The sequence below is a fragment of the Bombus fervidus genome, chromosome 1 (assembly GCF_041682495.2).
Source record: "Bombus fervidus isolate BK054 chromosome 1, iyBomFerv1, whole genome shotgun sequence".
In the NCBI taxonomy this organism is placed as follows: domain Eukaryota; kingdom Metazoa; phylum Arthropoda; class Insecta; order Hymenoptera; family Apidae; genus Bombus; species Bombus fervidus.
The window spans coordinates 25,401,866-25,429,806 of record NC_091517.1 but is presented as its reverse complement, the minus strand read 5'-3'; the positions used below and the strand labels follow the sequence as shown (position 1 = coordinate 25,429,806).

Here is a 27,941-nt window from a genome sequence, read left to right as displayed (position 1 = left end):
CGTCCATCTTCCCGTGTCCCGTCGGTGTTACGAGTCAAACGCTTTCCAGCATCTCTTCCACTCTACTCGACTCGACTTACGTTGGTCGGGCTGCAGCGGTCGAGGGTCGGCCGTTATTGGATTACGCGACCGCATTGTCCCCGCGTGCAAGCGGACAGCTGTTCGTCCCAAAAAGGCGACGCAACGTGCACACCGAATATGAAAATAATATTTCCTTTTGGCATCGGTATGATCGATATTTATTCGAGCGACAGTCGCGCGTCCGTCCGTCCGGTATTGTGTCGCGATCCTGAGATCTCGTTCGGTTCGCATTGTACTCGAAACTCTTCGACGCGCTCAAAGACGCTCTGCTCTCTATAGGCCGCGTTCTCTCATAATGCCTAGCTGGAAATCGGCACGACGGATCTTTTATCCTCGCGCGTTTATTCCCAGAAGAGTTCGCTGCGTTTCGCGAGTCGTCCGATCCGCTTCTTTCGAATCGAAAACGCGATCATCCGAATTTTCCAGCGACGATCACGCTCTTCGACTTTCTCTCTCTCTCTCTCTCTCTCTCTCTCTCTCTCTCTCTCTCTCTTTTCCTCTCCGACTGAGTTGACTTTCATTCGAAAGCAAACTCGTCCCTAGGCACGAGATGTTTCTTCGTCTCGGCGACGAAAGCACCCAAGAACGAGGAAACTTGGATCCGCGACGGAATTAGATTGGCGGCGCGGTTGAGTTTTAAACTTCGTTTCGAGTCGAACAAACGCCGGCCGGCGCCGCTACTCCGCAACTTTGCGATTCCCTTCCTGGCCCAAAAGGGGTTTTCGTCCTGCCGGCTAAGTGACAAGTTTCATCGGCTTCTCTTTGCCGTTGATCGCACTGCCGGAACGAGAAAGCGTTCTCGCTCGAAAAATTACACCGTCGAAAAGACGGGCGTAACGTAAAGTTGTCTCTCGATCGAAACGAGCGAAAAAACGAACCGGTTTATCGTCTCGCGACACCGCGGGTACCGCGAAATCGGCCGCAACTCGTGACGAATACCAGGCGATAAAAATAGCGACGCGTGCGAATTCACGTTGCGAAATCACGCGACATTTTGCGTCAGAGAAACGGCGGACGTCGAACGATTGGCTTCGTAGGCAAAGTGGAGCGAGTATCGCTGTCGTTTCCACGGGTCTCGCAACTGCCGTCTCCAAGGCCTTTGCGTTTCTTCCCTCGCAAGAAAAGACCTTTCCGCTCCTCTCCGCTCGTTTCTTACTTATCAAAGATAAAATTACTTTGCAACTATCTGTCTATTCGTTTATTTACTTATATACGGCAAATGTTCCATTACGGATCGGAGCAACGATGCTTGAGAAATTTTGTTCGACACGGAGCTGCGTTAAATATTGGGCGACTCGAAAAAGTCTTGACGTTAAGAGAAACGAAGCGTTCTAACTTCTCCGAATGATTACGGTATTGTTGGTTCTAGTCAGATTTTTGCAACGGGGACTGGGCCGTGGACAAGGAGAGATGTAGTCCGAATATCGAGACCGAAGATCTTTGGTATTTTCAGCAGCGCGACATTTTTCATTCCGATCGGATAACAAAGTTCGAGAGATACCCCTTTAGGAAACGTCAGAACGTTTAGACGCGAACCCATCTACGGCATAGGAGAAATTATTATGCAGAGCCTTCATGTTCGTTATGCCAATCGATACGAGTCGATTATTTTACTAGCGCGTACTGTTTGGACACAATTTCCAAAGTATCGTAACTCTGACCCGCAATGGGACGTTTCGCCGTATGCAAATAACCGAATATAATAGATAACCGTATATAATCAAGCGTATACAAATAGCGCGGGAGAAGTTGTTTCTGCGAAAGGTGGCTCGCAATTCGGGGGCATCGATGCTAGCGATAACGATATCGGCGTTTCCTCGAAAGCGAAGGAAACGCGACTTTTCGATGATTCGAGTCTCGAAGAGACGACGACGACACCGATACGTTTCTAATTCTCAGACGCTGGAGCATTTTCGCGCGGCGACCGTGATTTTCGAGAGTGCGATACGCAGGCGAAGCGACAGAGGAGGACGAACGGGAGGCAGAGCGACGCGATGGAGCCGGATGTATCTGGCCGAGCAGCGTGAAACGCGCGGCGATCGAGAACATCGAAAAGAGGAGAATACGGCTAAACGACGTAAGAGCCGCGCTAGCTAGTCCTATCCAGTCGATCTTCCTCTTTCTCTCGCCCTCGCTCTCTACCCTCTTTGTTTCACCGGTTCTCCGGCTTCGTCCTTTTTCCTCGGCATTTCGCCGCGCGTTCCTTTTCTCTCCTCGCGTTCGACTCGACGTCGTCTCCTTCGTCTTTCCTCGTCCGGTCGAACGGCCGATAGATAATTGGCGTTGCGTGCTTTGAGATAAACGGCCGTGATTGGCGAAAATAACGATTAATAATTATCCACTCGCGGGATCCGAGTCGGCCTGCCCTCTCATCTCGGATCTCTCGAGAGATCCGAGCGAACGCTCCGAGAGAAGGACGGACGAACCAACGAACCAGCTACGATATTCGACTGCCCGGGACCTCGTTTCTACCTTCCGTACTCTCCTTTCTTCTTTGTCTCTCGCTGCGCGTCGCTCTTTCTTCGCTCACACCACCCTTCGAGTCTTTCCCGGACGACGATTTACCGGTTCCGAACCTATTCGAACTCGTAGTCCCGCGATGAATCTTCGCCGTATCGATACGATTCCTCGAGTCGTTCGATTCGAAGGAACTCGACTTGGGGGAAAGTCGCGCAAGGCCGAAAGGAGAGGAAGATTTAGTCGTCGGGCCAGTTTCCAGCCAGGCATCGTTATCGTTTCACCTGTCCGCTGTCGTTTTTCCCGAGGCGGGATTACCTTTCGCGTAAACGATCGGCATCGTCGCGCTCGTTTTCCGATTTTCGGAATATCGGAGGGAGAGACGGTCGATAGCTGGAACGTTGGTTTCGAGTTTGACCGAATCTCGCGACAACGGGCCGTCGAAAGAGCGCGGTACTCTGCGAGAAAGAAGGGTGCTTTTAGATTAACTTGGAAACGGCCGACTCGAAAGTGGAAAGTGCCGTTTCGTCGCTGCCGGGACGACCGCGAAACTCGATAAACGGCGAGTGCCGAGTGCCGCGTGCCACGCGTTACGATTAACCGTCATTCTCGCTCTGCCTTTGACTCTCGCGCTTTCATTCAAGTCCACCTACGTACGCGCTACGGTACCTCCACGACACGCGCGTCTCTCTTTTTCCTCCGTCTTCGCTCTTTTTCGCGTTTCTTGCCTATCCTTCGCACGAGTCCGTACGTTTCTCCGCGAGATCCTCTGACGAATATTTAAAAAGTCAAACAGAAGCACGAACGAGTCGAGCGTTTGCCAAACGGCCAAAGTAAACGAGAGCGTCTCGCGGTAGAGAAAAAGGAAAAGGAAAAGGGAAAAACGGGCAAAGGCTCGTGGCAAACGAGGAACGAGGAGGCGAATAGCGCGAGAAGCGAGAAGCGAGAAACAGCGACGAAAAGAGAGAACCAGTTTATCGAACCGCATGGGAAAAGAAGGCGGGTAACGGGTGCCGATGGCCAGCGATGCGTGTTTCGAGCGCACGGCTGATTATGGAATTGCGTGCATCCACGGTAAAATCCTGAGACGTTGCACGCCCGTTACATTCCCGCGGTGTTTCGCCGTTGCGTCGTTGCTTTTCGCCTTTCGTTGGTCCTCGTAACCGCGGACCGGACGTTTCTTCGCGTGGCGACCGAAAAAGGCGCGTACGCGACGAAAAAACCGAGTCCCGGTGAAATAACCGGACAACACGGTCGCACCGCGTCACTGGTGGCGGTGACGTTGGTTTCGTGACGCGATACGATTTGATAAGTTGTGTCAACTGCTCGTTAGTTAATTGTCGCGAGTCTACCGGCCCGTGTACGCCTCGGTGTACGCAGTCGCAACGAGCCCCCGGCTAACTTTGTCACCCTTTTCGGACACCCTCCTGTGATGCTCGCAACGCGATCCCCGCAACCGCCGATGTACTAGCCGCTGTCCAATGAATGCCCTTCATTTCCATACTTCGCTCGACGGTCAGTGAGACCAGCTAATCAGATTATTTAACCCTCGCTCGACCCGCTTGTCCTCTCTGCCTTCTCTCCTCTTTCTCCTCCAACCCCTTCTACGCGCTCGCTCTCTTTTCCTCCCTCGGCCGACTCTCTTGGCGTGATTTTCGCGACGATCGAGAGACCGTATCTCTCTGGCCGACGCGAGCGAAACCGCGCCACGGCTAACGAACGCTCGCGAAAAAGGTGACCGTGTAATTAGACGCGTTCGGGGCATCGAGCGATGCTTTTCGCGTTTCTCCGTGTAACATCGTCTCTCGCGTCAACACCGATAAAAACGAACGCGATTCTTTCTGCCGGCTCGAACAACACCGTCTCGTCCGCCGCGTAATCCCGTTCAAGACCGCAGGACTCGACACGGTCCGTCCCGCAGAATCTCATCCGGGAATTAGTCGTAAGCTCGTTTAGCATACGGCCGTTCCGTAACGCGATAGCAAAAACTCCGTAGACCGTCCGTCCTCGTGGCGCGACTCGACCGCGAGAAAAAGCGTCCTAGCGCGCGCGCGCGCGCGATCGGCCCACCGCGAGAGATCGCGATCGAGTTTTCGATCGTCGACCGCGAGTCCGTTTCGCAAAGCAAATTTTGCGGCGGAGAAAATCGAGGACGAACGAGGGCGCGTTCGAACCGAGCGACCGGAAGGGGGCGAAAAGAAGGAGCGAGACCGAGAGAGAAAAAGAGAGAGAGAGAGAGAGAGAGAGAGAGAGAGACGACGATGTCGGGGCTGTGGAGGATCGACTCGGCACAGGGTTATAACGTAATTGTATTAGTTGGATAGGGAGCATGGCACGAGCAAAGGGGTCCGCCCGTAAAATTAATGCCTTTGGCTTATCAGTGGCCTGACACTTCAGCGCCGCCGAAAGCCTCGCGTTCCGAGCACTGGCGCGGAACTCGAGGGATATCCCGGTCGCGGATGGTGGCCTCCGCTCGCTCGACCGATCATCGAAATAGTTACACGCTGCCCGCGGACGAATTCCAATTTCCCCGGCTGGTACTCGTTCGTCGCGGTCATCGCCAATTACCCGCTCGTTTTCGCGCGTTTTAATTACATTACGCTTTTCGACCGGTCGCGCGCACCCCCTCTCTTTTCCCTTCGTCCTTTCGTCCTCGGGGCGTAACAGACGCGCGCCGTCCGTGTAATTCTCAGCAGCATGGACGTTTTCGGTAGGCTATTTCCCTCCTAATGAGTGCCCCATTAGGAAGTAACGGAAGGTATGCGCACCGGGTTCTGTCACGGTCGTGGAGGGCCGATGCGGCTCGATGTAAATCGGATTAATTAAAGTCCAGCATCGAGAAACGGGAAGTGAATGGAGGTGGGGGAGGGATGGGACGAGCAACGGCAGAAGAAGCAGAAGAAGCAGAAGAAGAAGAAGAAGAAGAAGAAGAAAAAGAAGAAGCAGCAGTCGGTCTCTCGGATTTCGCGATTTCTACGTGGACGATGTTTGACGATGATCGTCGGTCGAGTGAAGAACTAGCGTATCGAGACGACGCGACGCTTACGCGGAATAAATAAGTTCGGTTGGAACGAGGTTGCGAACGGTTTGCGAGCGACGGTATAAAGACGACACACGGTATAAAGGTTGAAAACGCGTCGAGCGTGACGAATCTCGTTGGCAAAGGCAATACCGAGTTCGAGATGTTGCTGATTGAGACGAGAACGCGGGCGCCTGCTCGCAACAGCGTGGGCATGGTATGCGTGCGAGCGAGTATCCGTGTATCGAAGCGTGGAGAAAAAAAATTGGATCGGTCACGGACACGTGGTACCGTAGCACGAGATTTCGTTCGTTCCTGATTCGAACCGAAAAAGAACCCCGATGCGCTTCGTCTCTCCCTCCCTCGCTGTTTTCCCTTTTCCTCCGATTCCCCTCTGTCTCCTCGCCGCGTCTCTCTCACCCTCCGTCTTTCTTTTTGTCGCTCCCTTTCTTGCCTCGGTTTCTTCGCCACCGACGACCCCCCTTACAGTGCCAGCCCGGAGCGGTGTAGCGCGGTGTGGCGCGGTGCGGTGCGGAGCTACGCGGCGTGGCAGCGTTGGCGCGGTTAGGGGATGCTGACTCATACAGGCCAGTCGGCGTACCGCATAGCGGATACATGGCGTGTCACCCCGAATATTATTCGACCGCCTGACAGCGCAATCTGTGAATGCGCGATATTGTCTGGTGGTGGAAGCGGTGGCGGTTCCACTACGTTCCGACGGTTACGCTCGGCATGTGGGACTAGGAATGCCACGCGTGCACCCGCCAACGGATCCTCTCCCACACGCCGCGCCGCTATCTTAGCCGCCACTCGATTCGCTCGTCCTTTCGCCCCTCCGCGTTTTACTCTCTGCGACTGTGGACGCGACTCGATCTACTTTTTACTCGTCCCGCGTTTACTCGTGTCGCGTTAAATTCCAGCCTCGCCACGTCCCACCTTTGCCAATCCTGCATTCCGTCGCGAATTCCGGTCGTGCGCCCAACGGCCAACTCTCGCCGAATTTCTCGAGGCCTCCGTTTCGTTCGATCGGCCAAACAAACGAACGTGCAAATTGGCACGCGCAACAAATTCGGACCGCGTTCGTTCTTAATTTAGAGCCGTTTCGACGACGCTAACGACCTCGGGAATCCGTGGAAAAAACAACGGCGACTTGCGGCTTCGAGGCGCCTTTATTCTTTCTTTCGCCTTTCTTCTTTCGCCTTTCGCCTTTCGCCTTTCGTCATTCGCCTTGCGTCTCGCGGAAAGCGCTGCTTCGAAGAAAGAGCGTCGGGCGCGAACGAAAGTGGAAGAAACGCGCCAACGAGTCTTTCGAACGTCGAAATTCCTGCGTGTTTGCCTCGGCGGCGGCGCGGTCTCGTTAATAGAAGGATCCTCGGAACGATAACAGAGACATCGGCGAGAATAGGAAGCGAAGGGGAAGAACTCGTGGGGTGTGCCGGCAGGCTGGCCGACGGGACGGGGAGAAACGCGCACGGTCTGTCGCATATTTAACGGCATCCCGTGTCAAACGGGGCCATAAAACACGCTTGCGCCTAAATAAAATCCCGTCTTCTTCTGTTCGCATTGCGTCGACCGTTCGACGAAACCGGGCAACGTGCTCCGCCACCGACAGACGTCGACCAACCTTCCCTTCTCCGCCCTTTCTCTACTTTTTTCTCCAATTTCTAGCGCGTACTCGCCTGCCGATTCCAACGAAAGAACGCGCGCGGTCCACCGTCGAGATCCTCGCGTCCTTTCAACAGCTCGCGAGGTACGTCGAACGAACGCCGTTACCACGGACAGACCGAGAAACCGAAACGAAATTAAACTGAGTTTAAAGGTGAAAAAGGAGCGTTTGAATCGTGGCGTCGGCCGAAGAGGAGGAAAATCGGCGTTCGCTCGTCGAGATATCGGCGGACTGACAGAGATCGAGGGTAAGAGGACGCGAAAGGACGTGAAATTCCGGCGCAGCCTCGCGGATTCACCCTTTGGTCGGCGCGGTAGCCCGCAATCGGTGAAAAGGATGGACGCTTTGTTTCGCGGACGGCGTCGCCGGCCGATATCACGGTCGAACGAGTTTTCGGGGCAGTGGAAGGACGGAAATACGGACGGAAAAGCGAGGTGTCGGCCGAGCAACGGCCTGGTAATACCGCGGTACGAGGTTAAGCGTGGCTGGCTCGGTGATCGCGCGGCACTCGGGGCTTAGGGTCGGGGGGTCGGTAACCGAGGAGGGGTACGTACGAGCGAGGAGGAGCCGCGAGGGTTCGTTTCGGCCGAGGACGTCGATAAGCGGCTCGCATTGTCCGCCGGTCACGTGGCCACCCTCGCCATCCCGAAACGACGCCTTGTCCCAGCTACCGTCGTCGTTTATATTAAACTCCGAGGTTAATACCGTGGCTTACTCTAATACCGGGGCAACCCTTTGCCCTGCGATACGCCGATAAGGGTTACGCGACCGACCACGGAGATCGTACGGCCGGTCAACTTCTTCCTCCGTTTCTCGCTTCTGTTCCAGCGATTCCCTCCGTTCCACGACCAGCGAGATCTCGCAATTTTCCCCTTCTCTCCGCCACTCGGGCAAAAGCGTAAAGAACCGAAGAAAATTCAGAAAACGGCTGCATCGTCGAACGGACGGGACGACGAGTAATTAAAACGCGGCTTGGCGTTTCGTTCCGCGTGGAAAATCGAAGGAACGAAGGTTTGGCGAACGAGATGCGTTTCGACCGATAGCGAGCGTGCGCGATGCGGAACGTCGACGCGCGGATGCAAAGAGGGCAGATAATAAAAGGAAAATGGGTAACGCTCAAAGTCAAGGGTTGGGGGACGCGACCCCGACTCGACACCGAGCAACAATGCGCCCGATAGAGAACCGACCGCGACTCGGTACTCGTGGTCCCGGGTTCGCAGATAACGCGCCCTCTCTTTCCACGACTCATCCCTTTGCGCTTCGATTCTCGTTTCCTCGTTTCGTTCTCTCCGTTCTTTCGCGCCCGCTATACCTACAACGCGTTCGTTCGTGATTTTCTTCCGCTCTAGCAAATCCACCAGCGTCTATTCTAAATTCCGATCGCCGAACCGGTTAAAATATACGTCCGATCGAGAGGGTTGCAGCATAGTTTTCTTAAATTAGTCGTACATTTGGAAATTGCCTCGGAGTACGTCTGTTACCGACCACGATTACGGGCCCATCCTCGCTAAATCTGCTGGATTTGTTACTCTTTTCAGGTTCACGCTGGCACTACTCTCCCATTCCGCTACTTATCCTCGTTCGTTAATTCGCACCCTGCGAATCGGACACGTAATACTGCCAACTCGCGTCGCTTCAGAAATTCCGATCAAAAGAATCTTGTAAAGCGTTAACGCTAATGTACGCTAATGGGGACATGGCCTCGTCTATTACCATATCACCCGTCATAAATATATGTATATTTATACAATATATATATATATAGATTTTTGCAATCGCTAGAGTCGTTTCGCAATTTTCGGTGAATTTATCACGCCTTCTCGATGGGGAATCGACCGGCTCCCAAGTTGAATCGAACGGTTCTCGCGAAGCCCGGTCGGCACAGTGACAGAGGCTGATTAGACCGTGACGCGGAGAATGCGAAGAACGCGGAATCGCATCGAGTCGAGTCGCGTCCCTTCCATTTCCAGCTCGTCTCTCTCCCACTCTCTCTATCGCTCTCTCTCTCTCTATCTCTCTATCTCTCTCTCGACGGTTTCACCGCGTCGATAAATTATCCGAGGTTAACAGGTGAGCGCGAACGACAGACGGCGATAATAACGACAACGATAAACGCGTCAATAATACGCCGGGAGGATCGAGGACGCGACTACAGTGACGGAAACGCGGCTAGGCGATCATCGGCGCGCTCGTGTTCCGACGACACAGGCGTTATTCCCGTCGCTGCTGGATTTCCCTTCGATTTGGGTTACCGGTCTCTCTCGTCTTTCTCTGCTCGCTGCCACTTTGATCCGCCGCCGGCCGACATTCCGACCGGGTCCACCTCCGTTTCCTCGCCAAGCCTTTCGTTTCGGCGATCCGTTTCCGAGCGTTTTCGACGTTTCGCAGCCGCGCCGATCTATGTTCCAGGTTTCGGCGTGATTAACGCCGTCGCGCGTCTCTATCCCAGGTCGCTGGAATGGCTTCAACGAGAGAGACTAACCGCTCGAAATCCGGTTACCCCCCGCCGATCGTCTCGTCCAACGAGAACGTACTCGTACTTAGTCGCTTGCTTATATCGGTTCGCCGAGTCGCAGCGAGCCACGATCCTTCTTACTTTCTCCTCGCGTCGTCTCCGCGGTGTCCCCGTTTGCGAGTCCGCTTCGCGGTGCTCTTTAGCCTCCTCGTCGTCGCGCGCGCGATCGCGCCGCGCGAAAATCCATTCGCGATTTCCATCGGTTCGAACGTTTCTAGAACGCTAAACCGTGGCACCAACGGCCGACGTATCGCCGCGTCTTTCGCCCGCTTTTCCACGGATATCGAGGCCTGCTAGAAGCAACTTATGCTCGCGTACTTACGATCGCGTCAGATCGGCAGATTTCCTGCGGTCGAAAGTTATATACCGTTAGTTAATTATGTCGTTGATAGGGAGGTAAGGTCCGCGGTCGTCGTCATCAAGAGACGCCAAGTAGAAGCCAAAAGCGCGTAGTAGCGAATACGTGGGTCGCCGATTGCTCACCGGTTCGTCGAGGCAAAGGCAAAATTGCATCGTACGCCACATAATCGTGGGAGTGTTTCTCATCGAGAGACACGTAGGTATCGTACCTCGCCGCAATGCCCTGCCGCATAAATATATCTACGCCGCGACTTTGCATGTCTCTACGGGGTGGCCTGGAACGAGAGGAGATCCGGTGCGAAGCGTACCGAAGCCGCGTTTTCCGACCAAGCGCCGTTTTTTCGTTTCAACGTGCCATTCGGTTCACCGTCGAAGAATTCGGTTCTGCCAGGAACGACTCTTGGAACGCGTCGAGACCGAGACCAGATCGATGCGCCCGTTACGCGTTTTCGCGTCACCGAGTATGCACGGGAGAAAGCCGAACCGCTGGAACGTAGTCGATCTAGCCGACTAAACGTACTTTATGTAGCGTGCCCCCGTTCCACCGTTTTATTCGAACAATTAGACGCGTGATTCGCGGTTACGAGGCATAAAAAAGGCACACCGGCTGCTCCTCGAAATAGTCATCGATCGCGACGATATTTCGACGAGCGAGCCACGTGGAAATGGCAACTGACGGCGAGAAAATACGCATACTGCTTGGCGAAGACAGGAACGGCGCGTTGGAGAATGGAAACGGAACTAATCGCGAATCGCGATAAGAATCCGGCTCGGCCCGGATGAGATTTCGCCTGAGTTACGCAACGGTATGCATCGAGCGTGGAGCGTGCAGCGTCGGAGTCTGGGGTAGGTATCTCGCTGAATCTCGAAGCCGGAGGAGAGCTCGGACACCGGAGGATGGCAGAGAGAAGTGGGTCCCGCGTGCCACGAACCGCAAAGGGATCCACGCTGGGTCCGTCGTACGAGAGAAACAAGAGTCGTTGGGGAAGGGAAAGGGGGAAGAAGAAGCGGGTCCTTCGTCGTGGCGAGGGAAAAGAAGAAAAAGAGGGCAGCACGAGCACGCAGGGGTGGAAGGGGAAAGCTCGAGAAACGGGACATTAGCATAAGCTAAACCGAGGTAAGCGCGGCCATATAGCACGATAATAAATAGTCGGTTGTCCCGTATCTACAACGAGACGGTTTAGCATGGGCCGACCTCGTGCTCCCCCTAAAACCCGAACGCGTGTGCGTTCGTTCCGCTCGTCCTTCTGCTCGATCGTTCGCGGACACACGCGTTCGGCCACCCAACGCAGATCTATCGGTCCATCGTACGAGCGCGATCGCGTTTCCCTCCGCAAGGAATCTGCGTTTGTTCGCCCTTGATTTTTCGATGACTTTTCGACGTACCACTCCTGTAGAAATCGAGAGAATACTACGCGTTGCACGCGTACGAAACTACAGTATCCGGAGAATCGCGTCGACGGCGGAAACGGTAAGTAAATCGACGCGACGATAATTACGAAGCGACAATGGGAAACGCGGTGACGGCAACGTGTCCGACGGTGAAACTTAACGGCAACGGATTCTTTACTCGCAAGCGACACCGACGATCGATGAGCGATTTTCCGGCTAATCGCGGACCAGAGCGAACGAAGACGTATCGCGAGAAAGAGACGGGACGATCGAAGGGACAGCGCGGAGGTACGAGCGGAGAGCATTGTCTCGGCTGTTGGACGAGGATCGCGCGACGCAACGTGGACGAGCGAGCGGGTATTGTGTCGGCGGTTCGCGTCGGCGAATCTCGTCCGGGGCTAGAACGGGAATCGCGGTTCGGATGACAGCCGTAGCCGTAGAGTGGCGATAACATCTGTTGCCGTCGATTAGACGAAGCTACGAACGAGCGGCGCGCGTCAAGAGACCGTCGCGATCGGACTTCTTCCGGCGGCCCTGCCATCGGCCGCGGGAACCACGCCGCGCCGAGCATTGTCCCCTTTCTCTAAGCTTCTCTAAGCTCGTCGAGGATCGAGCGGCACGAGTCGCGCGTGATACGTCGCGACAGGGCCGTCCTCCGCGTCGCGCCGATGGTATCGTGGCGCGCGGACGCCACGCCAGTTACGACGAAGACGGCCTATCCGGTATCGTTGGATCCGGCGCCCGTCAACTCCGCCGGGACGAGCATCTCCGCGTCGAAGCCTCGGCGAATCGAGGCTACGTCGATATCGAAAAGAGTTAGGGGCGGTTGCTTTACCTGTGGTGAAGAGGACGATGGCCTTGAGGCAACTGTACTCCGCGGAGTCGACGTGAAGCGCCTTCAACTTTTCCACTTGTTCCTGAAAGATCCTGATGTGGTCCATGAAGGCGACGACGCGATCCGCCGCCATGGGGGAAGCGTGAAGACCGGCCGCGGCGAGCAGCGGCGCCACGTGCAGAGGCATCGAGCACTGACTCGCGTTTAGCACGAACAACTCGCTCCAAACTAGCCTGAGCAGGGCAACCTGGTCGGTGACTTGTAGGTCCGGGAAGAACGGGATGTTTCTGGCCCACTCGACCGCCGAGAACAGCAATCTCGCCGCGAGCTCGCAGATGTTGTCGATTCCCATGATGTTGTTCGGTTGCATGCATTGGCCGTATCGCGAGGTCGGATACGGTTCTGCCCTCAGCAGCAAACTTATGTACGAGGAGAGGTAAGAATGACCGTTCAAGTTGGCACACGCGACCGCGTCACCGTTCGTCAGAGCGAACTGTCCCGGCAAACCTGGTAGCGATGGCTGCGACGGTGGCACTCGACCCCTTTGTACGGCTGCAACAAACCAACCAACTACGTCAATCGTTCGATCCTCTTCTTTCGTCTTCGCGCGAGCTTTTTCCGTCGCCGATCTTCCCCGTATAAATAAACCGTCGACTCTTCCGCCTATCCCGTTACGATTTCGCGCGATCCAGCATCTATCGCCGCTATCGCTGGACGACCCTGTTTGGAAAATCGGAGGCGAGTAACGCGCGCGAGCATGTTCCTTCGTAAGAGTCTGCGAATATCGTGGAAAGACGAACGCGCGAGATCAGATACCGTAGCCAAGCGTAAACAAGGAAACGAAAAAGGACGGAATCGACACGGCAGGAATTTCGATCGAAGCTTGGTTGGCCGTACGCGACTCTAGGCAAACAAGGTCCGTGGAATACCGTTCGCTGTGAAAAGCATCGAAAGAGACGAAAAGAGAATCGACGAGGAAAGGCAGACAGATGGGAAGATCGTCTTGCACGCTACGTACCTAAGTACGCGTGACTGTCTCTTTGTCGTTTTCTCTGCTTTTCTCTCTTCCTCTGGTAAATGCATACGCACGATCGCGCTCTCGCACAACTTCCCCTTCCCCCCGCCACCCCCTTTCCACCTCCTAACCCCTCTCTTTCTCTCCCTCTCTGCCCCTTTGCATCCTTTCTCGGATACTGCGTCTTTATTTTTCCTTCGGGACTGTTCGAGCAACGACACCCCGCTGTGCAACGCCTGAATTCCAACCTCCGCCCCGCGGCTAACGAATACCGTCTCTCCTATCTTTTCCTCTTCAGCCGCTTCTCTCTTCTCCACTTTCTTTCCTTTTCTCGCCACCCTGCTTCTTCGCCGCCGACTAAAAAAACCTCGGGCTCGACCCTTTCGAGACATCGTTTACGAGTTCTAACAGCTCTGCCACTCGTACGGTACCGAATCACCGATTTCTACGATCGTTAAACCACCCGAAGGTTTCTTCCAGTTAGCGAAATGCCGGCTTAAATCGTTCCAGCGATTCGAACGAGCGAGACTCTGTTATTTCGTTTACCGATCCATCGCCGAGTGCACAGAGGGCTCGCGAGTTCAGCGTACAGTCCGCTGATGTTACGCCGACTCGATACCGTTACCAGCCGGCCCGAACACGGATACTCGTTTCGTGGCTCGCTCGAGCGGAAAAGAATTCGCGGAAAATTCGCAGAGCGCGTCCAGCCGGTTAACCGGACGCCACGCCGGTTTTCGTTTATCGTCGGCATATTGATTTCGCGAAAGCGGCAGGCGGAAGGAAAAATCGACCGATTGAATCTAGACGAGAAATAACGGTAAAACCGTTGGCAAAGACCATAGGTGAGACGATCGTATTGTAAAATTGGTCCGATCCGATACCGAGAGTTCCGAAGAGTATTAATTAGTATGGTGAAAAGATTCGAAAACTATGGGGATAAGGACAAGAGATTAGTAACTACGTGTTGCAAACGTCAAATTAAACGCAAAGATAACGCCTACGGACTCAACGTTGCTCGTAAGTTGAGCGTTAAGTTAGGTATACGCGATTACTCCTCTTACGACTAAATCCGACGAACCTAAGTTCACGAAGTCTATCGAGATCGCGAAATTCTTCGTATCGTGGCAACGGCTCGTAATTTCCCGCAAACGACTAGTCAAAGGTCGAGCGATCGCCGCGAACAGTTGCGAATGCTCGTTCGTGTTATCGAGAGCGTGGCTTTTTTGTTCGAAAATCGAGGAGAGCGGCAGAAACCACGGCGTTCGGATGATGGAGAACGCGTCGGATGGAACGTGGAATGCGGAGCGTTCGTGTCGCATCGGTGTAACGATATCGATGTAACGTTCGTTATCGTCGTTGAGAATTGCTGGTTTCGCCACGGTTTGAAAGAAGAATCGACGCGAATTCACGGAAAAAAACGGCTCGGCAACAATTCGATAAAGTTATCGTAAACGGGACGGTCGGTGCTCGTCACGTAGCAAAGTCCACGTCGATCGGACGATCGAGGAACGTCGTGTTCGCGTTTAAAAGCCGTGATCGCGGCTCGAGAGCTGGAAAAAATTGCCGGTCGCGCGTCCTCGCGCTGCGTCTCGCCTCGCGAGAGCCGGCGATGTCCACGAAATCGAAGACGGTACGCGAGAACGAAACGCGAGAAGCGGAGACGACCGCGCGGCCATAGAGAAATCGTCGGACGTGGATTGATGATGCTGACGCGCGCGGTTCGACGGAGAACGGTCAGCGCTTAGGCCCGTGACGGCCGAAAGAGGAACGGGGAGGGGTAGGTTAGGAAAGCGAAATAGACGAGGACGGAGCGAAGAGGCAAAGGAGGAAGGGGGGAAGGGGGGAAGGGGGAAAGGAGGAAAGGAGGAGGATGCATCGGCTGGCTGGTTGAAAACGCGTACACGAGCACGCGCGTCCGTATTTCAGAAGAATATCCGTCTGCGTTGCGACGCGCAACGAGCGTCGAGCACCGAGCATCGTTCAAAATAATTATAAACATCGAGAAACGACGATCAATCTTCCGTACGCGTTCGATGATAAACGAATTACAAAAACGACGTACAGTTGAAAACGAAAGGCCGAGAGGGATGGAAGGATGAAAGCGCGCGAGAGGAAATGGATGGAATGACAGGGGTAAGGGTTCAGAGCTGGACGTGGATGCGAACGCGAGGGGAGCGGGCCGCTTCGCAGAAAAAGGAGAGTAAGAGCACCCGCGGAGCGCGTGATTTAAAATGCTAATTCTTCTCGTTCGTAGCGACATGACAGCGCGTTGATTAAGACGATCGCGCGCACGGAACGGCGCGCAGAAAGGAATTTCATTACCTGCTATGACATACGGCTTAGAAATTTCACGCGATTCAACGATACGACCTATCCTTGGCGCGTCACGCTCCACCAGCTCGCCGACTCGGACGAGCGGACCGCCACATTTCCAACTTTCCATTCATACGCGTGTAGCTTCGTTCGCGAACTGTCGGCGAATCGCCGTTCCGAGTAAACTCGCCGCGATTCGGAACCAAATTCATCGACCACGATCACGGTAAAATCGAGGAAACGCGTGCCGGTCGAGACGACTCGATCGCCCGTCCGGTCGCTGGCGCGGTGACGGGAACGCCGGCGGTGACAGCCAGGATATCGACCTACATGAACGTCGTCGCGAGGTCATTGGGTCGCCGATTATATTTACACGCCTATACATCGCTAAAATTCGAAACATTCCGCTGGCGTTTTCATCGCGCTCGTTGCTCTCGTCCGGAGCACAATTTCTCTCGTGCGCTCGTTTATCCGCCTTGGACACGGCTGCATGAAACTTGCACGGAATCGAAACGACCCGTCCTACGTTCCGACTCGATCGAGCGGAAGATCCATTAACGTTTGTAAGATAATTACTCCAAATAGAGATTATACGGACCGGTACTAATTCTCCGCGTGCAGCCTCCGACGATAAATAAACACCTACGTAAAAGCCTGCGGCGGTCCCGCAACCAAACGGCCTAATGATGGGAAGAGAGCTCCTTACCTCGGCTTCTTACCTACCTATCCGCTGCCTACTTCTTTCTTTCCTTTTCTCTCGCGCTCGCTCCCACTCTCGCTCCACCTTTCACCCGTTTTTCTCTTATTTTTTACGTTTTCTCGCGATACCCTCCTTGACGATGACGCGATTTTCGCAACGAGTTTGCGCCGTCGGTTTTCTTCCTTGTAAAAAACGTGCACGATCGAACGGTCTGGACGCGCTTACGAAGAAACGCGTGGAACGTGCCGAGCGAGAAGCGGAAGGCGGAAGAAAAAGGAAACGGAAGGGTCGAAACGTGCAACATCCCGTGCAGTGCAGTTTTTACGCGGCTAATAAGCGGGTGCTGGTCCCCGCGGGCAGCAGTTCCGGCTCGAAGGTGGCAAGGCAAAGAGTAGGCGGCCGGTGAGAAGTGCCGCGAGTCGATGCTATTAAGATTTCCGTATCGTCGTCCCGTTACCGAGACCGGCCAACATACGGAGAGGTTACGCTCGCTGCTTGCTGCTCACCGCTCGCCTAACGTTCCATCGCATCGCCTCGTTCAATTTCGATCCTCCGCTTGTTCGCCGCGTGCTCGTTTCCTCTGTCTTTCCTCTTCGCGCACGGCACTGCACGGTATTCGCTCGCTCCAACGCGATGCCGCGCGAATCGCCGTTCTCCGATCTGCTCGAATCTCCAACTTGCTCGAAACCCTACCGATATATTCCTCTGTTCCAGCGATCGTCTTTCCTTCACCGAGCGAACCGACGTTTTCGCGTTCCAAACTATCCCGTTAATAGCTACGATGGCCGCGTACTCTCCGTAGGAGGATTCGAACGCGTTGCCAAACCGGGCATCCGGGGAAGGACGAATTGCCGCTACAGGAAGGGAAAAAGGATCGAAGCCAGCCTGAGAGAAAGAAAAGAGGAAAAGGGACGAGAACGCGAAGAGAGAGAGAGAGAGAGAGAGAGAGGGAGCGAGAAAGGATGCAAAGGCAGGCAGGAAAGAGAGAGATCCGAAATACACCTGCGGTTCGAGACGGGCAGAGAACCAGTCGACGCGGAATAACTGGTATTAATACGTCACGTAATTACCGTGCGAGAGGTATAGAAGTGTGTGTATAGTCGACGTTGGCCCGGCAGGGCAACGGCAACCGACTAACCGAGGTGGGTTCGAGTTGGAGCAAGCACACGCGCTTATATTCGATGCTCTCGAGAGTCGTCTCTTAGATTCTCTCCCTCTCTTCGCGTTTCGCGTGTACGCGAGCGAGCGCGAGCGAGCGCGCGCGGAAGATGGCCAGAGAGCATGCATCGTCCGGGCAGTTTTCGAGCGAGCGGAGGTCGCTTCGGGCCATGCTTCTGTTCCGAGCCATTATGATAATTTCGCCGGAAAGAAGGTTACCGCCTTGCTCCGTCGGCGACTACCCTAGGCCTTGCGAGCGCCTCTCTTCCCCGTCGTCGCGCCGCACCGCGCCGTATCAACGGTTAGCCACCCGCGCGAGACCAACGCGCTTTCCATCTAGCTATTTCCCGATTCCCGATCCTTTCCGCGCAGCCTCGTTGAGGCAAAGCCGCATCGTAAAACGCAAAGTTTCGACGAACTCGCTAAATGGATCGAGAACTGGATGAACTAAAATGGAGAAAATTGGTGACTGTAGGAGAGCGTAGGTATTCGGCGACAACGGCAAGGATAAACGTACGAATAAAAGGGTCGAGATTCCGACGCTGACGCGGACGCTGACGCTGACACGGACACGGACACGGACACGGATTCTGGCCACGAACGATTCGAAAGGGAAAGGATGGAACAAAGTTACAAAAGGGTTAGACGCATCCAGCAACGAAAGAAGGGGAAAGGAAAGAAGGAGGAAAGAAGGAAAGAAATAGGAGAACGGATAGGAGAAAAGGTCGAGGTAGAAGCAAGGAAGAGAGGAGAGGAAAGAGAGGGGGCAGCACGCGGGGCCAGTGGGCCCGCCTAACATTCCCACGGTGCCTGCTCGCGGCGAGGCCTCCGCTTGCATGCTATTCGACGGTACGATCTTACGTTATGCGAGCAACGTTAAGTTCGCGAGGATGGCATACAACGAGCGAGTGGCAGAGAAAACGGAAGGGCAGCGAACGAGAGAACGGGATGAGAACGCGGAGCAGATCGAAACGGGAAACGTCCGGAGATCGGACCCGTTCGCGGAAAAAGAATCGCGTACGCGCCACGTTATTCGTTATATTCTTTCCTCTTTGTTCGTTCGTTCGATTCGTTCGATTCGTTCGATTCGCGAAGCAACGAGCACGTAACGCGGTCCTTCTGGCGCGATCGTCCGTTTCGCTGGTTCGCTCGCGAGGAAATCCGATCGATCAGGGCCGAAGAAGGTCTTTTTCTCGCGAGAAACTCGCGACGTTCCGGTACGTGCCGCTCTGTTTACGTTTCGAGACCCGAGACCGGCACTCGAATCGGCCCGTGGAAGAGGCGCGCGGTCGATCGCGTGGGAGTCTCCCGGCGTAAGAATTTCTTCGAGCGATGTCCTTCTTTCGTTCCGGCTCGCGGCCGACAGAACGCTCTTTTGACCTACTGTCTTTCAAATCGGCCCCTTTCCCCGTGCGGACGACCGGCTCTCGTCTTGTCTCGTGGCGACTACTTTCGGAACGTGATTCACTCCGATTCTCCTTCGTTCGTTCCCTTCGTGACCCTCGGAAATCCTTGATACCTGCGACTTTTATCCGGAACGAACGCGCGTCGTGCTACTTCGTTGCTTTTAACGAAGAGCAGCCTTTCGTTGTCCGCTCGTCGTCGTCGGACAAGCTTCTTCGGCAGAGAAACGATTTCGCAACTGCGAGATTACGATTAACGCGCGATTCGACTGAAATTCCTCGTAGGCGTCGCGAACTTCTTGGTTAGGCGAGTGTCCGCGCGCGTCTATCGAGGACTGGTTCGCGGCATAAGGCAGGTGAGTTTTACGAGTTAACGGCTGTTGATATTTGCATCGTGCTCCTTTTTCCGGCCATAATTGCCCGTACCGATCCCCCTTCCAAAGTTTTCTTCGATCGTTTCGCTCCGCTCTCGCTCCTTCTGTCTCTCTTTCTTTCCCCATTGCTAGCGACTCGCGACTCGCGACTCGCGATCGATCATCGCTTACGCACGTTCGCTCGAATAAAACGACGCGTTGGCAAAAATTATCCCGGTTGGTCGAAAATCTGTTACGAACGGTGCGCTCGTTCGTTTTTAGCCACGGTCTCGTCGTTCGTCGAACTAACTTTACGTTGTACGTCACGCGTTTCTTCGCGCTCGCCTATGAAAGAAAAGCGAGGGAAGCGTACGAAAATGCATCGCGCCGCAGCACGATGAGCTGGTTAGATGGTAGAAAACGGCGAGAAGAAGGAGCGAGCGAGACGCAAAGTGGAGTAGGAAACGCGAATAGAGACGCGTCGATGTCTCCGTTCTGGCTGTCAAAGGTATGGAATATATGTGTATACTTATACATGGAGGGCGAAAGAGATAGAACGTAGAGAGCAGAGAGTCGAGCGTGTCGGTGGGTGTGCGCGAAGCTGACTAACGTAGCGCTGACCGCCTTTTCCGAGTGAACTTTCACATTCTGATCGCGCGAGAGCTCTGCCGGTCTCGAAGGTCGTTTCTCCTCGCTCGGAGCGGATCGCGGGCGCGTTTTTCTCCGCGAGAAGGTGACGCTCGACTATACGAAACGAACGATAGACGATGGTCGTGGAAATTTGACAAACGCATCGAACGGAATCGAAACGCCACTGCAAACTGGTTAGGTGGCGCGTCAATAAGTAAGATAGGGGAACCGTGCGAGACGCGAGACGAAAGGAAAATTTCCCCAACAGTAGAGCAGGCAGAAGGAACAAAGGGTAATAGGCGCAACGGTGTGGACCTTGCACCGTTCTGAATATGCATAACGAGCTCGAGTTCCGATCGCAATCCCCCACGAATGGTGTCAGGTACTCTTGACCCAACGATAGTTTTATCATGGTAATGCGCCTTCTTTGTATTTTAATGCTCGCAAAGAGATTATGCAGGTAAGTAAATACGACCAGGCGAACGGTTCGCTTCGTCTCTAGGTATAACGGCTTCGTAACGTTTTTCCTTGGTTTCGGATCGCGTAATCGCGTAATTCGCGCATCGCTGCCGTACGTTTGCAAACTTCGCACCCCACCATCGTCGCGTCGCTAACGATTCGAATCGACGCGCAAGCGAAGGGCGTAAAAATGGAATTTCGCGTGGGAAACGAGGCGATGGTCGTCGATCGGAGGAACCGTCACCGGTTTGGAATCCCGTCAAAGTCGTTCGCGCTAAACAGAATCACGTAGCTTGGCGGAATCTGGCGGATCGATCCGTTGGCGGAGCTGACGCCGCGTCGAAAGGTTCTTTGGAAATGGAACGCGATAGGTACGAGGTATAGTGGAACTTTCGGGAAGAGTGTGATCGAGCGAGGTAAGCGGCGAGTAGCAGTTAACCGTAGATACAGCTATAGTTTATAGGCGAGCTCGCGTCCGTTATCGCGGTTCGCTATTCCCGTGCGAGATATCGGCGCGGTTGATTCGTCGAGGAAAAATCTTGCGAACGCCGGCATTTATCAAACTCGGCTCGATGGCCGGCGAACCGACGATCTTTCGTTCGGACTCCCTAGGGACGAGGCTTTATATCCGACGTTATCGCGGTCCGAGGTTCGTACGCGAACTCGAGCACCGAAGATATCGCGCGGAGGGCGGTCGAAGAAGAATCTCCCTCTGCGTCGTGTGCGAAGGATCAAGAATCGACCGTCAGTCGGATTACTAATCATTTCCCGGGTCCGAGAAACCTCGCTAATTGATTAAAGTCACGATCCTGACCCTGCCGTAATATCGGCAATCTCTCCTCTCGGCGCACACTGGGGAGAAAGGTGGTGTACATGGAGGATAGGAACAGGGAGGAAAGCAGAGAGAGAGAGAGAGAGAGAAAGAGAGAAGGAGAGTCGAAGCGCAAGACGAAAAAGAAACGGCACGAGATAAAAGAGTAGACTTTGCACACGCTCTCTCCTCCCCGTATGTCGGCTTCGCGTAATTTTTTCCATCTCGCTCCGTCTCGCTCGCTCTCCAACCTTTTCGCATTCTCGTCCTTTCCTCCTTCTCATCCATTTTGGTTTGCCCCGAACGTTCGTTCGAGCAGCCCGACCATCCGCCTTCGTCGTCCTCCCATTGTTGCATCGTTCCAACCCGGCAAGGGAAACAATGTCTAATTTCAGTTAATGCGGCTATAATGGGCATCGTCGTTGCATCGGCATACCGCGCGCAGCATGCTTCGACGCTGAGAGATAAGTGAAATCCACCTTGGCACACCGGCGTCTCTATACCTATACCCGACTCCGTATCTCCTGCTAGACGCGAGTCGTTCACCAGATATATCGGCCTCTATCGAGAATTTCCTAACAACACCGATTCACCCGCGATCCCTGCGCGCAATTACCGCGTCGTTTAATCGATCGCTCGATCGACGATCCTGTACTCTCGCGTCGGACGTTTCCGGGACCGAGATTTCTACCCGACTCTACCTGTATACAGGTTCTACGCGAATCCTCGCGATCCGTCCGGCGACGGATAAATATTTGCCTGGCGAAAATTATCGCGAAAAGATCGTTCCGGCGGAGGATCTTAGAAACGCGCGGCAAGGGCAACCTTAAGAGGCGATTCGCGATTCGCGCTCTTGCCGTACGTTTAAACGGCGTAAAACGCTCGACAGCGGACGTTTCGTATTCCCACGGGTCGTCGCGTTTTACGATTTACGATTACGTTTTCCGATTTTCGGCTTTCGTCGGAGAATTTTCCGCGGTACGAGGATGCGGAGTAAGCGAAGTACGCGCGAGGCCAGGATCCCTTTTCCAAGCTACCGCGAGACCGAGGACGAAAGAACGGACGGACACAGTTCCACTAAACGTACCTTCTTCTCGGCCAGTCGCAATTAAGGGTTAATTAAATTGAGCGGCTTCCTAGATTTCTGTAATCATCGCGGACAGTATCTGCGGGGTAATCTTGAGCGCATCCTGTCTGCCTCGGGGGCCCCACGGAAGGAAGGGGCCCCCGAGGTAAGGTCATGCACCCCGCTGACCTCGGACCACCGACTCGCCCCCTCTTGCCCCGGCGAAGCCCCTTCTGCCCGCCAGCCCCCTCGGCCGCAACCTCTTCTAGCCCCCTACCTTGCCCCGTTTCACCGCGTCTTGCCTCGCGCCGCCTCCTCTCTCCTCTCCGAGCCTCTCCGAGCCTCTCCTAGCCTCTCCTCGCCGCATCGCGCCAAAGGCTCGCTGGGTCGCTTCGCTGCTCGAAACAGCCTCTGCCGCGCGCGTACTTTTTGCCTTCGACGCTTCTTCTTCTTCTTCTTCTTCTTCTTCTTCTTCTACCTCCTCTCCTTCTTCTTCTTCTTCTTCCTTTCGTCTTTCGGCTCTTTCTTCTATCGCGTTTTCTTCTCGCCCTGGTCTTCGTCCACGTCGCTCTCGCCGACGATGTTCTTCGATTTTCGATTTGACGTCGCTGCCGTCGTTGATATTTAACCGATCTATCGTCAACATTCGGACGAGGTTCCTTTTTCGCGTCATGACCACGACGATCGCGTCACGGTGACGACGACGACGACGACGACGTCTTCGTTCGTTTTTATCCTTTGGATACTCGCCTTAGCCGTTCTACTCTGTTCCCCCGTCCCATACCGTTCGCCACGATTGCCCCGTTTCCTCTCGGCCACCGCTCCTCCTCGCTCGTTTAACCTCTGCGTTCTCCCTCGCGTAGTTTTTTCCCTTTGCTCGCGAGGAATCACGAGGTAAAAGAAACGTCGGTGGAGTGGGTAGATGTAGACGGTTGCGTGCTTTGCGAGCGAACTAGCGAACGTCGTCTCGAATTATTATCAAAAGCCGAGGCATCATCCTGGATAATGAGCGGACGTTACCGCGACAGGGCAGAAAACTCGGGTCGCCGTCTCGTGGGAAAAACGCGACCAACACTCTCGGCCACTTACTGGCGACGTTACCGCGATCCTGGCTTCCAGGCTTTCAACGAACAGGTCTGAAGGCTATAAAACTGCGATCGATTCGTGATCGAACGTCGAAACGCAGCTAGGTCTTGCACCGCGGATTCGTTTGACAGGCGTATTCGGTCTAGTCGCGGGCCGCTTCAGGGCGCGATATACAGCTACATATACGTGTCCTAGGATCGGCATGTTTCTTCGGACCGTGCTGCCTGACTCCGTTCGTGTCGACGACCGTTTCGCTCACGTACGTCTCGAACAAGGTCAGATGGTATCTACCACCGGCTAGAGGAGCCGGGATCGCGCGAACGCAAAAGTACCGCGAGGAACGTAGGAAACGTGGGATAATCGTTTGTCCGAATTATTCGGCGATAGATTCGATGGCCTGAGACGCGACGATTCGATGCGCGGGGTCGCGATGCCGTTGGGGTCGTGAGGGACGGTGAAATTGCCGCGGGGAGAAAGAGGAAGACGGCAGAACTTGAGACGGAAATAAGTACACCTGGTCCGTCCGTTCGTCCGTCCGTCCGTCCGTCCGCGTCGGTGACCAGCTCGTGCGTGCTCCAGCAAGGTCAGATGTTATCGCCACGTAAACGAACAAGTTGGAGAGAAGAAAAAAAAGAAGAATCTCGGAAAGGGAAAGGCGTGGGAATCTTTCCGGGGTTTTCGTGATCGCGGCTGCGATCGGGCGAATCGTGCGATCCCGATCTACGCGTTTCTCTTTAATTCGTTGGATCGGACGGAAGGTGCGGAAGAGCGAGAGAGAAAAGAAACGAGAGAAGAGGTGGAAAACGTGGAGTCGCGTCGACGAAACCGTCCGATGCCGGCGTGCATTCGAGAGAAAGAGAGGGGAGGAAGAAGAGATCGGTATCGACGAGCTGCCCGAAAGCAGAAGGTGAGGAACTCGAGCGCGACCGAATCGAGAACGCGTCCGGATATAAATACGCGCACTTGTCCCGCGTTAAAACGACGAGAGTTCCAAGGATGCTCGAGCGCTCGCACCCGCTGCCGCTCGTTCGATGCCTCGAGAATCCCTAGCAAATAAATAGAAACGTTTCCGCCTCGTTGAACTTTGATCTTACGGACGGACGGTGATGCGCAGCGGTGCGCGCGATTCGCAGCCGTTGCTCTATTTTAACGCGCGCGTCGCTTCGCTTCGACGGAATTCCCTCGATCGCTTCCAAAGGGAGCGAGCGACTCGATCTGACCGAGATGCGATCGAAATCATTCGGTACGTACCTTCCCGGCGCATGCCCATCTTCAGGCACTTTTTCAATCGACAAAACTGGCACTGATTCCTATGGTGTTGGTCGATGGGACAGTTCCTATTTCCTCGACACGAGTAAGTTAGGTTTCTCCTGACGCTTCTCTTGAAGAAGCTTTTGCATCCTAAAAAGAGGCAAAGTTACAAATTAAAATCTCTCTTTTCTTTTTCCTTCGTTCGTTTCCTCTCGTTGTTCTCGCGACTGGAATGCGTTCGCGTTCGATCTACGCGGCCGATGACGCGCAACCGGAACGAGAAAGCGAGACAACGCCGACGACGGTAACACCGACAGGGACACTGAAAATTACGCGATATCGGCCGATCTCTGTCGGAGAAGCTACGTCGAAGCCGTTGATCGAATCACCCTTTTAACCTGTTTAGCGTACGCGCGACTACGGCCCTGTCCATCTGTCACGCGGCGGCATCTCTGCCCGCTGCTGCTCGTTAAATCGAACCGCGTTTGCCCGTGTCATCGGCCCTTCCGCGCAAAGTCATCGCAATTTCTCGGCAAATCATCTTTTACCTTTCCATCGAATTTCCTTCCACTTTCGCGCTTTCTATCGCGTATCGAGCTATCGAAGCGTAGCTTTCGATCCTCGATACACGCGTGCCATAGGAATCGGAGAATTTGAGCGAATAGCGCGAACAGAGGAAATCGACGCGACTCGACGAAACGGCCAGTCGGGCAAACGAACGAGCGGATAGACGCACCGCGAGTACTTGGAAGCAATCAAGAGGCAATTCATATCGTGACAACAAAGCGTTCTCTGTGTGAAAACGGCCGACCGCGCGATAAAGAGGCTACCCTTGCCGTTGCGGAGGATTCTCATCGGCGATCGCGACCTCGCGTTTAATCGCTTATCTACCTTGAATCTTCGATTTACTCCCGCCATGAAATCTGTTTCGCGATTATTAGAAGAAGACGAACGTTCTTCCTTTGCCCCGAGGTAAATCGACTTTCACCGTGATCCGTTACGCGCACGCTCGAAACGATTCTCCGGGATCGACGTCTTCTTCGGCAGCGATTTTTCCGAGGCGCTGCTCGTTACAACCAACGAAAAGCAACGAAAATGGACGTCGCGCGATAGCAGTTACTTCAATTTTTCTTCGCCGGAGAAAAGGAGGTTGCCGCGATCGGGGCAACTCGTATTAACGAGGAAATTAATTAGCGAGGTATTCGCGCCTACTCGTAGAACCGGTTCCGCAATTTCGCCTAGCTTTAAAAAGTTCGTCGCTCGACGACGAGACGCTGCGATACTTTAAGGGGCAAGATCGCGGTTAACGCTCTCGTGTCACTGGGTCAAGGCGTTTTGCTCGACCGATCCGGTAAAATTCTTTCTACGGTTCGATCCCGCCGATTTCCCTTTGAAGAGCGAACAGAAAAAAAAAAAGAAAAAAAAGAAAGACCTAACCGAGTAACTCGCGAGGTTCGTTCTGCCAGAGCGCAAGTACCGATCGTTTCGTTCGTTAACGATACACGGCGACGACAGCCCGCGGCTATGTTTCAAAATTTGTCGATTTATCGAGCGATCGAATCGGTCGGCCTCTGTTCCTCTGGTCTTCGTTTAAACATAACAAGCACGGTATTTCGACGGACGCGTCGCCACATTCTTATCGGAAGGAGATGCCTACTGAAAAAAGAAAAAAAAAAAAACAACGGCTGCTACGAAAAAAACAACGATTAGATTATTCGTTTGGTGGATAAACGTTGGACGTGTTTGTTACAGCTTTATCGAGAAACAGGATTTTCCATACGCTCGTGGAGGAGGAGGAGAACGACAACAACGACAATTTGCCGGCGTGTTTCACGGCATCTGGGGATTTCGCACAAGTCGAAGGAAAGAACGTGGTTTTCGACGCGATCGCGTTCGTGCGAATCGTCGATGTCGATACCGCTGTCGCGGCTGCTACTCTCATCTTTGTCGTAGCCGTAATCGTTGTCGTCGACGACGTTGCGAAAGAGACTGTGGGGTCGCCGTAACTACAAATTGCATCGTTACACGCAAATTACGCGATTACGGTACGCGAGTCAACCACTGAGAGACATTGCACATGCGCACCGTGGTAGCGCGTGTGAGAGAAACGGGTTCGACGAAAGGGTGAAACTGAGCAGCTCTCGGAAAGGGAGGCCAACAAAGAGGGCAGGGGAGGAGATAGAGACGTGGAGGAAGAAAAAGAGGATGACAGAGGATGAAACAACCACTGTTTATACTTTCAGATTGTAGCTCGCCGCGGCCCTTGAGAGCTCAAATTGCTCGCGTCATTGAATTTTCATTGCTCCGACTCGTTTGCTGCCATTTCATTCCGTGTACCGGCTTCGGACGACGTTCCTTCCTACGATGCCTGCTAGAAAGTATCCTCGCGAACGGTCTTTAAGATTGCCGGTCTATCATCGATCGTTCGCGCGACTAACCGCTCGATTCGAATCGCGCAAAAATGGCGTACCTACGTCCGGAAAGCGAGGGCCTCGCTGACGGTTGTTCGAAACGAATCGAGATTAGATAGAAACAGGAAGAAAACCGAAGAAGGAGAGAGGAGAGGAGAGGAGAGAAGAGAAGGACGTGGAAGAGGCATAAAGGCGGTATTAAAGCAAAGGAAGTGGATAGTGGATAGAACGAAGAGAGTGACGGCGAGCGGCGCGGCGTGGCCGGACGATTCGGTCAGTAACGTTTCGAGTCGGCCGCGTAAAATTAACGACATTGTTATAATTAATTAGTCGTCGGACGGAGCGTTGTTCGGCGAGCAGAGTGGTGCGTAGATAGCGCGAGCTTCGTTAGCGAGATAATTGGTCACAGAGGATGCGTTCGGGATGCGTCGCGGTTCGTAATTCTACGCTCGATGCATACGCTCTGCTCTGCTCCGCTTCGGTCCGCGCTACGCGAGTACACGCGCATTCCAGCGCTGTGCACTCGCGTTACGCCAAATTCCAACTTTCGATGATCGTCGTAGTGCGTCGACCGCTCGGCACCAGCGAAAGAAAACGAAAAGCGTTTCCTCGATCGGTCCGCCATCGTCTGCCAGATGGGACGAGATCGCACTCGCGTTCGTCGTCGTTGTTTCGGGAAACAATACGGTCGAGAAGTAAACGCGACTTGCAGGGAAATGAGATTAATAAAGATTAGCAAAGTCGGAATAATATAATATGATCTCGTTAGAGCGATTAGCCCGCGGAACGGGCTGCAGAATGTCTGGCTTCTTCCTGCACGCGGTGGGCTATGCCGAGCATAAGACCGTAAGTCTGTAAGTAACCGTAAGACTCGAAGGGAGAACCAGAGACCCCCAACATGAAGCCCCTTGCGGGTGTACACCTCAGACCGCGAAACCGGAATTAAATTTCCTTTTCGTC

General features: G+C 54.1%; 1 protein-coding gene across 2 annotated transcripts in view; it reads right to left on the bottom strand.

Annotated features, from left to right (window-relative positions):
* Svp (COUP transcription factor 2) overlaps positions 1-27,941 on the bottom strand; it is a 57,480-nt gene that overhangs the window by 20,645 nt on the left and 8,894 nt on the right. The window contains exons 2-3 of one of the 2 annotated variants that reach the window (XM_071999745.1): positions 24,571-24,720; positions 12,326-12,877 (exon numbers count right to left, since the gene is read on the bottom strand). In XM_071999745.1, the coding sequence (XP_071855846.1) occupies positions 12,326-12,877; positions 24,571-24,720 (702 nt within the window). The remainder of the gene's footprint in view (positions 1-12,325; positions 12,878-24,570; positions 24,721-27,941) is intronic. The other variant, XM_071999754.1, reaches the window with a different exon arrangement.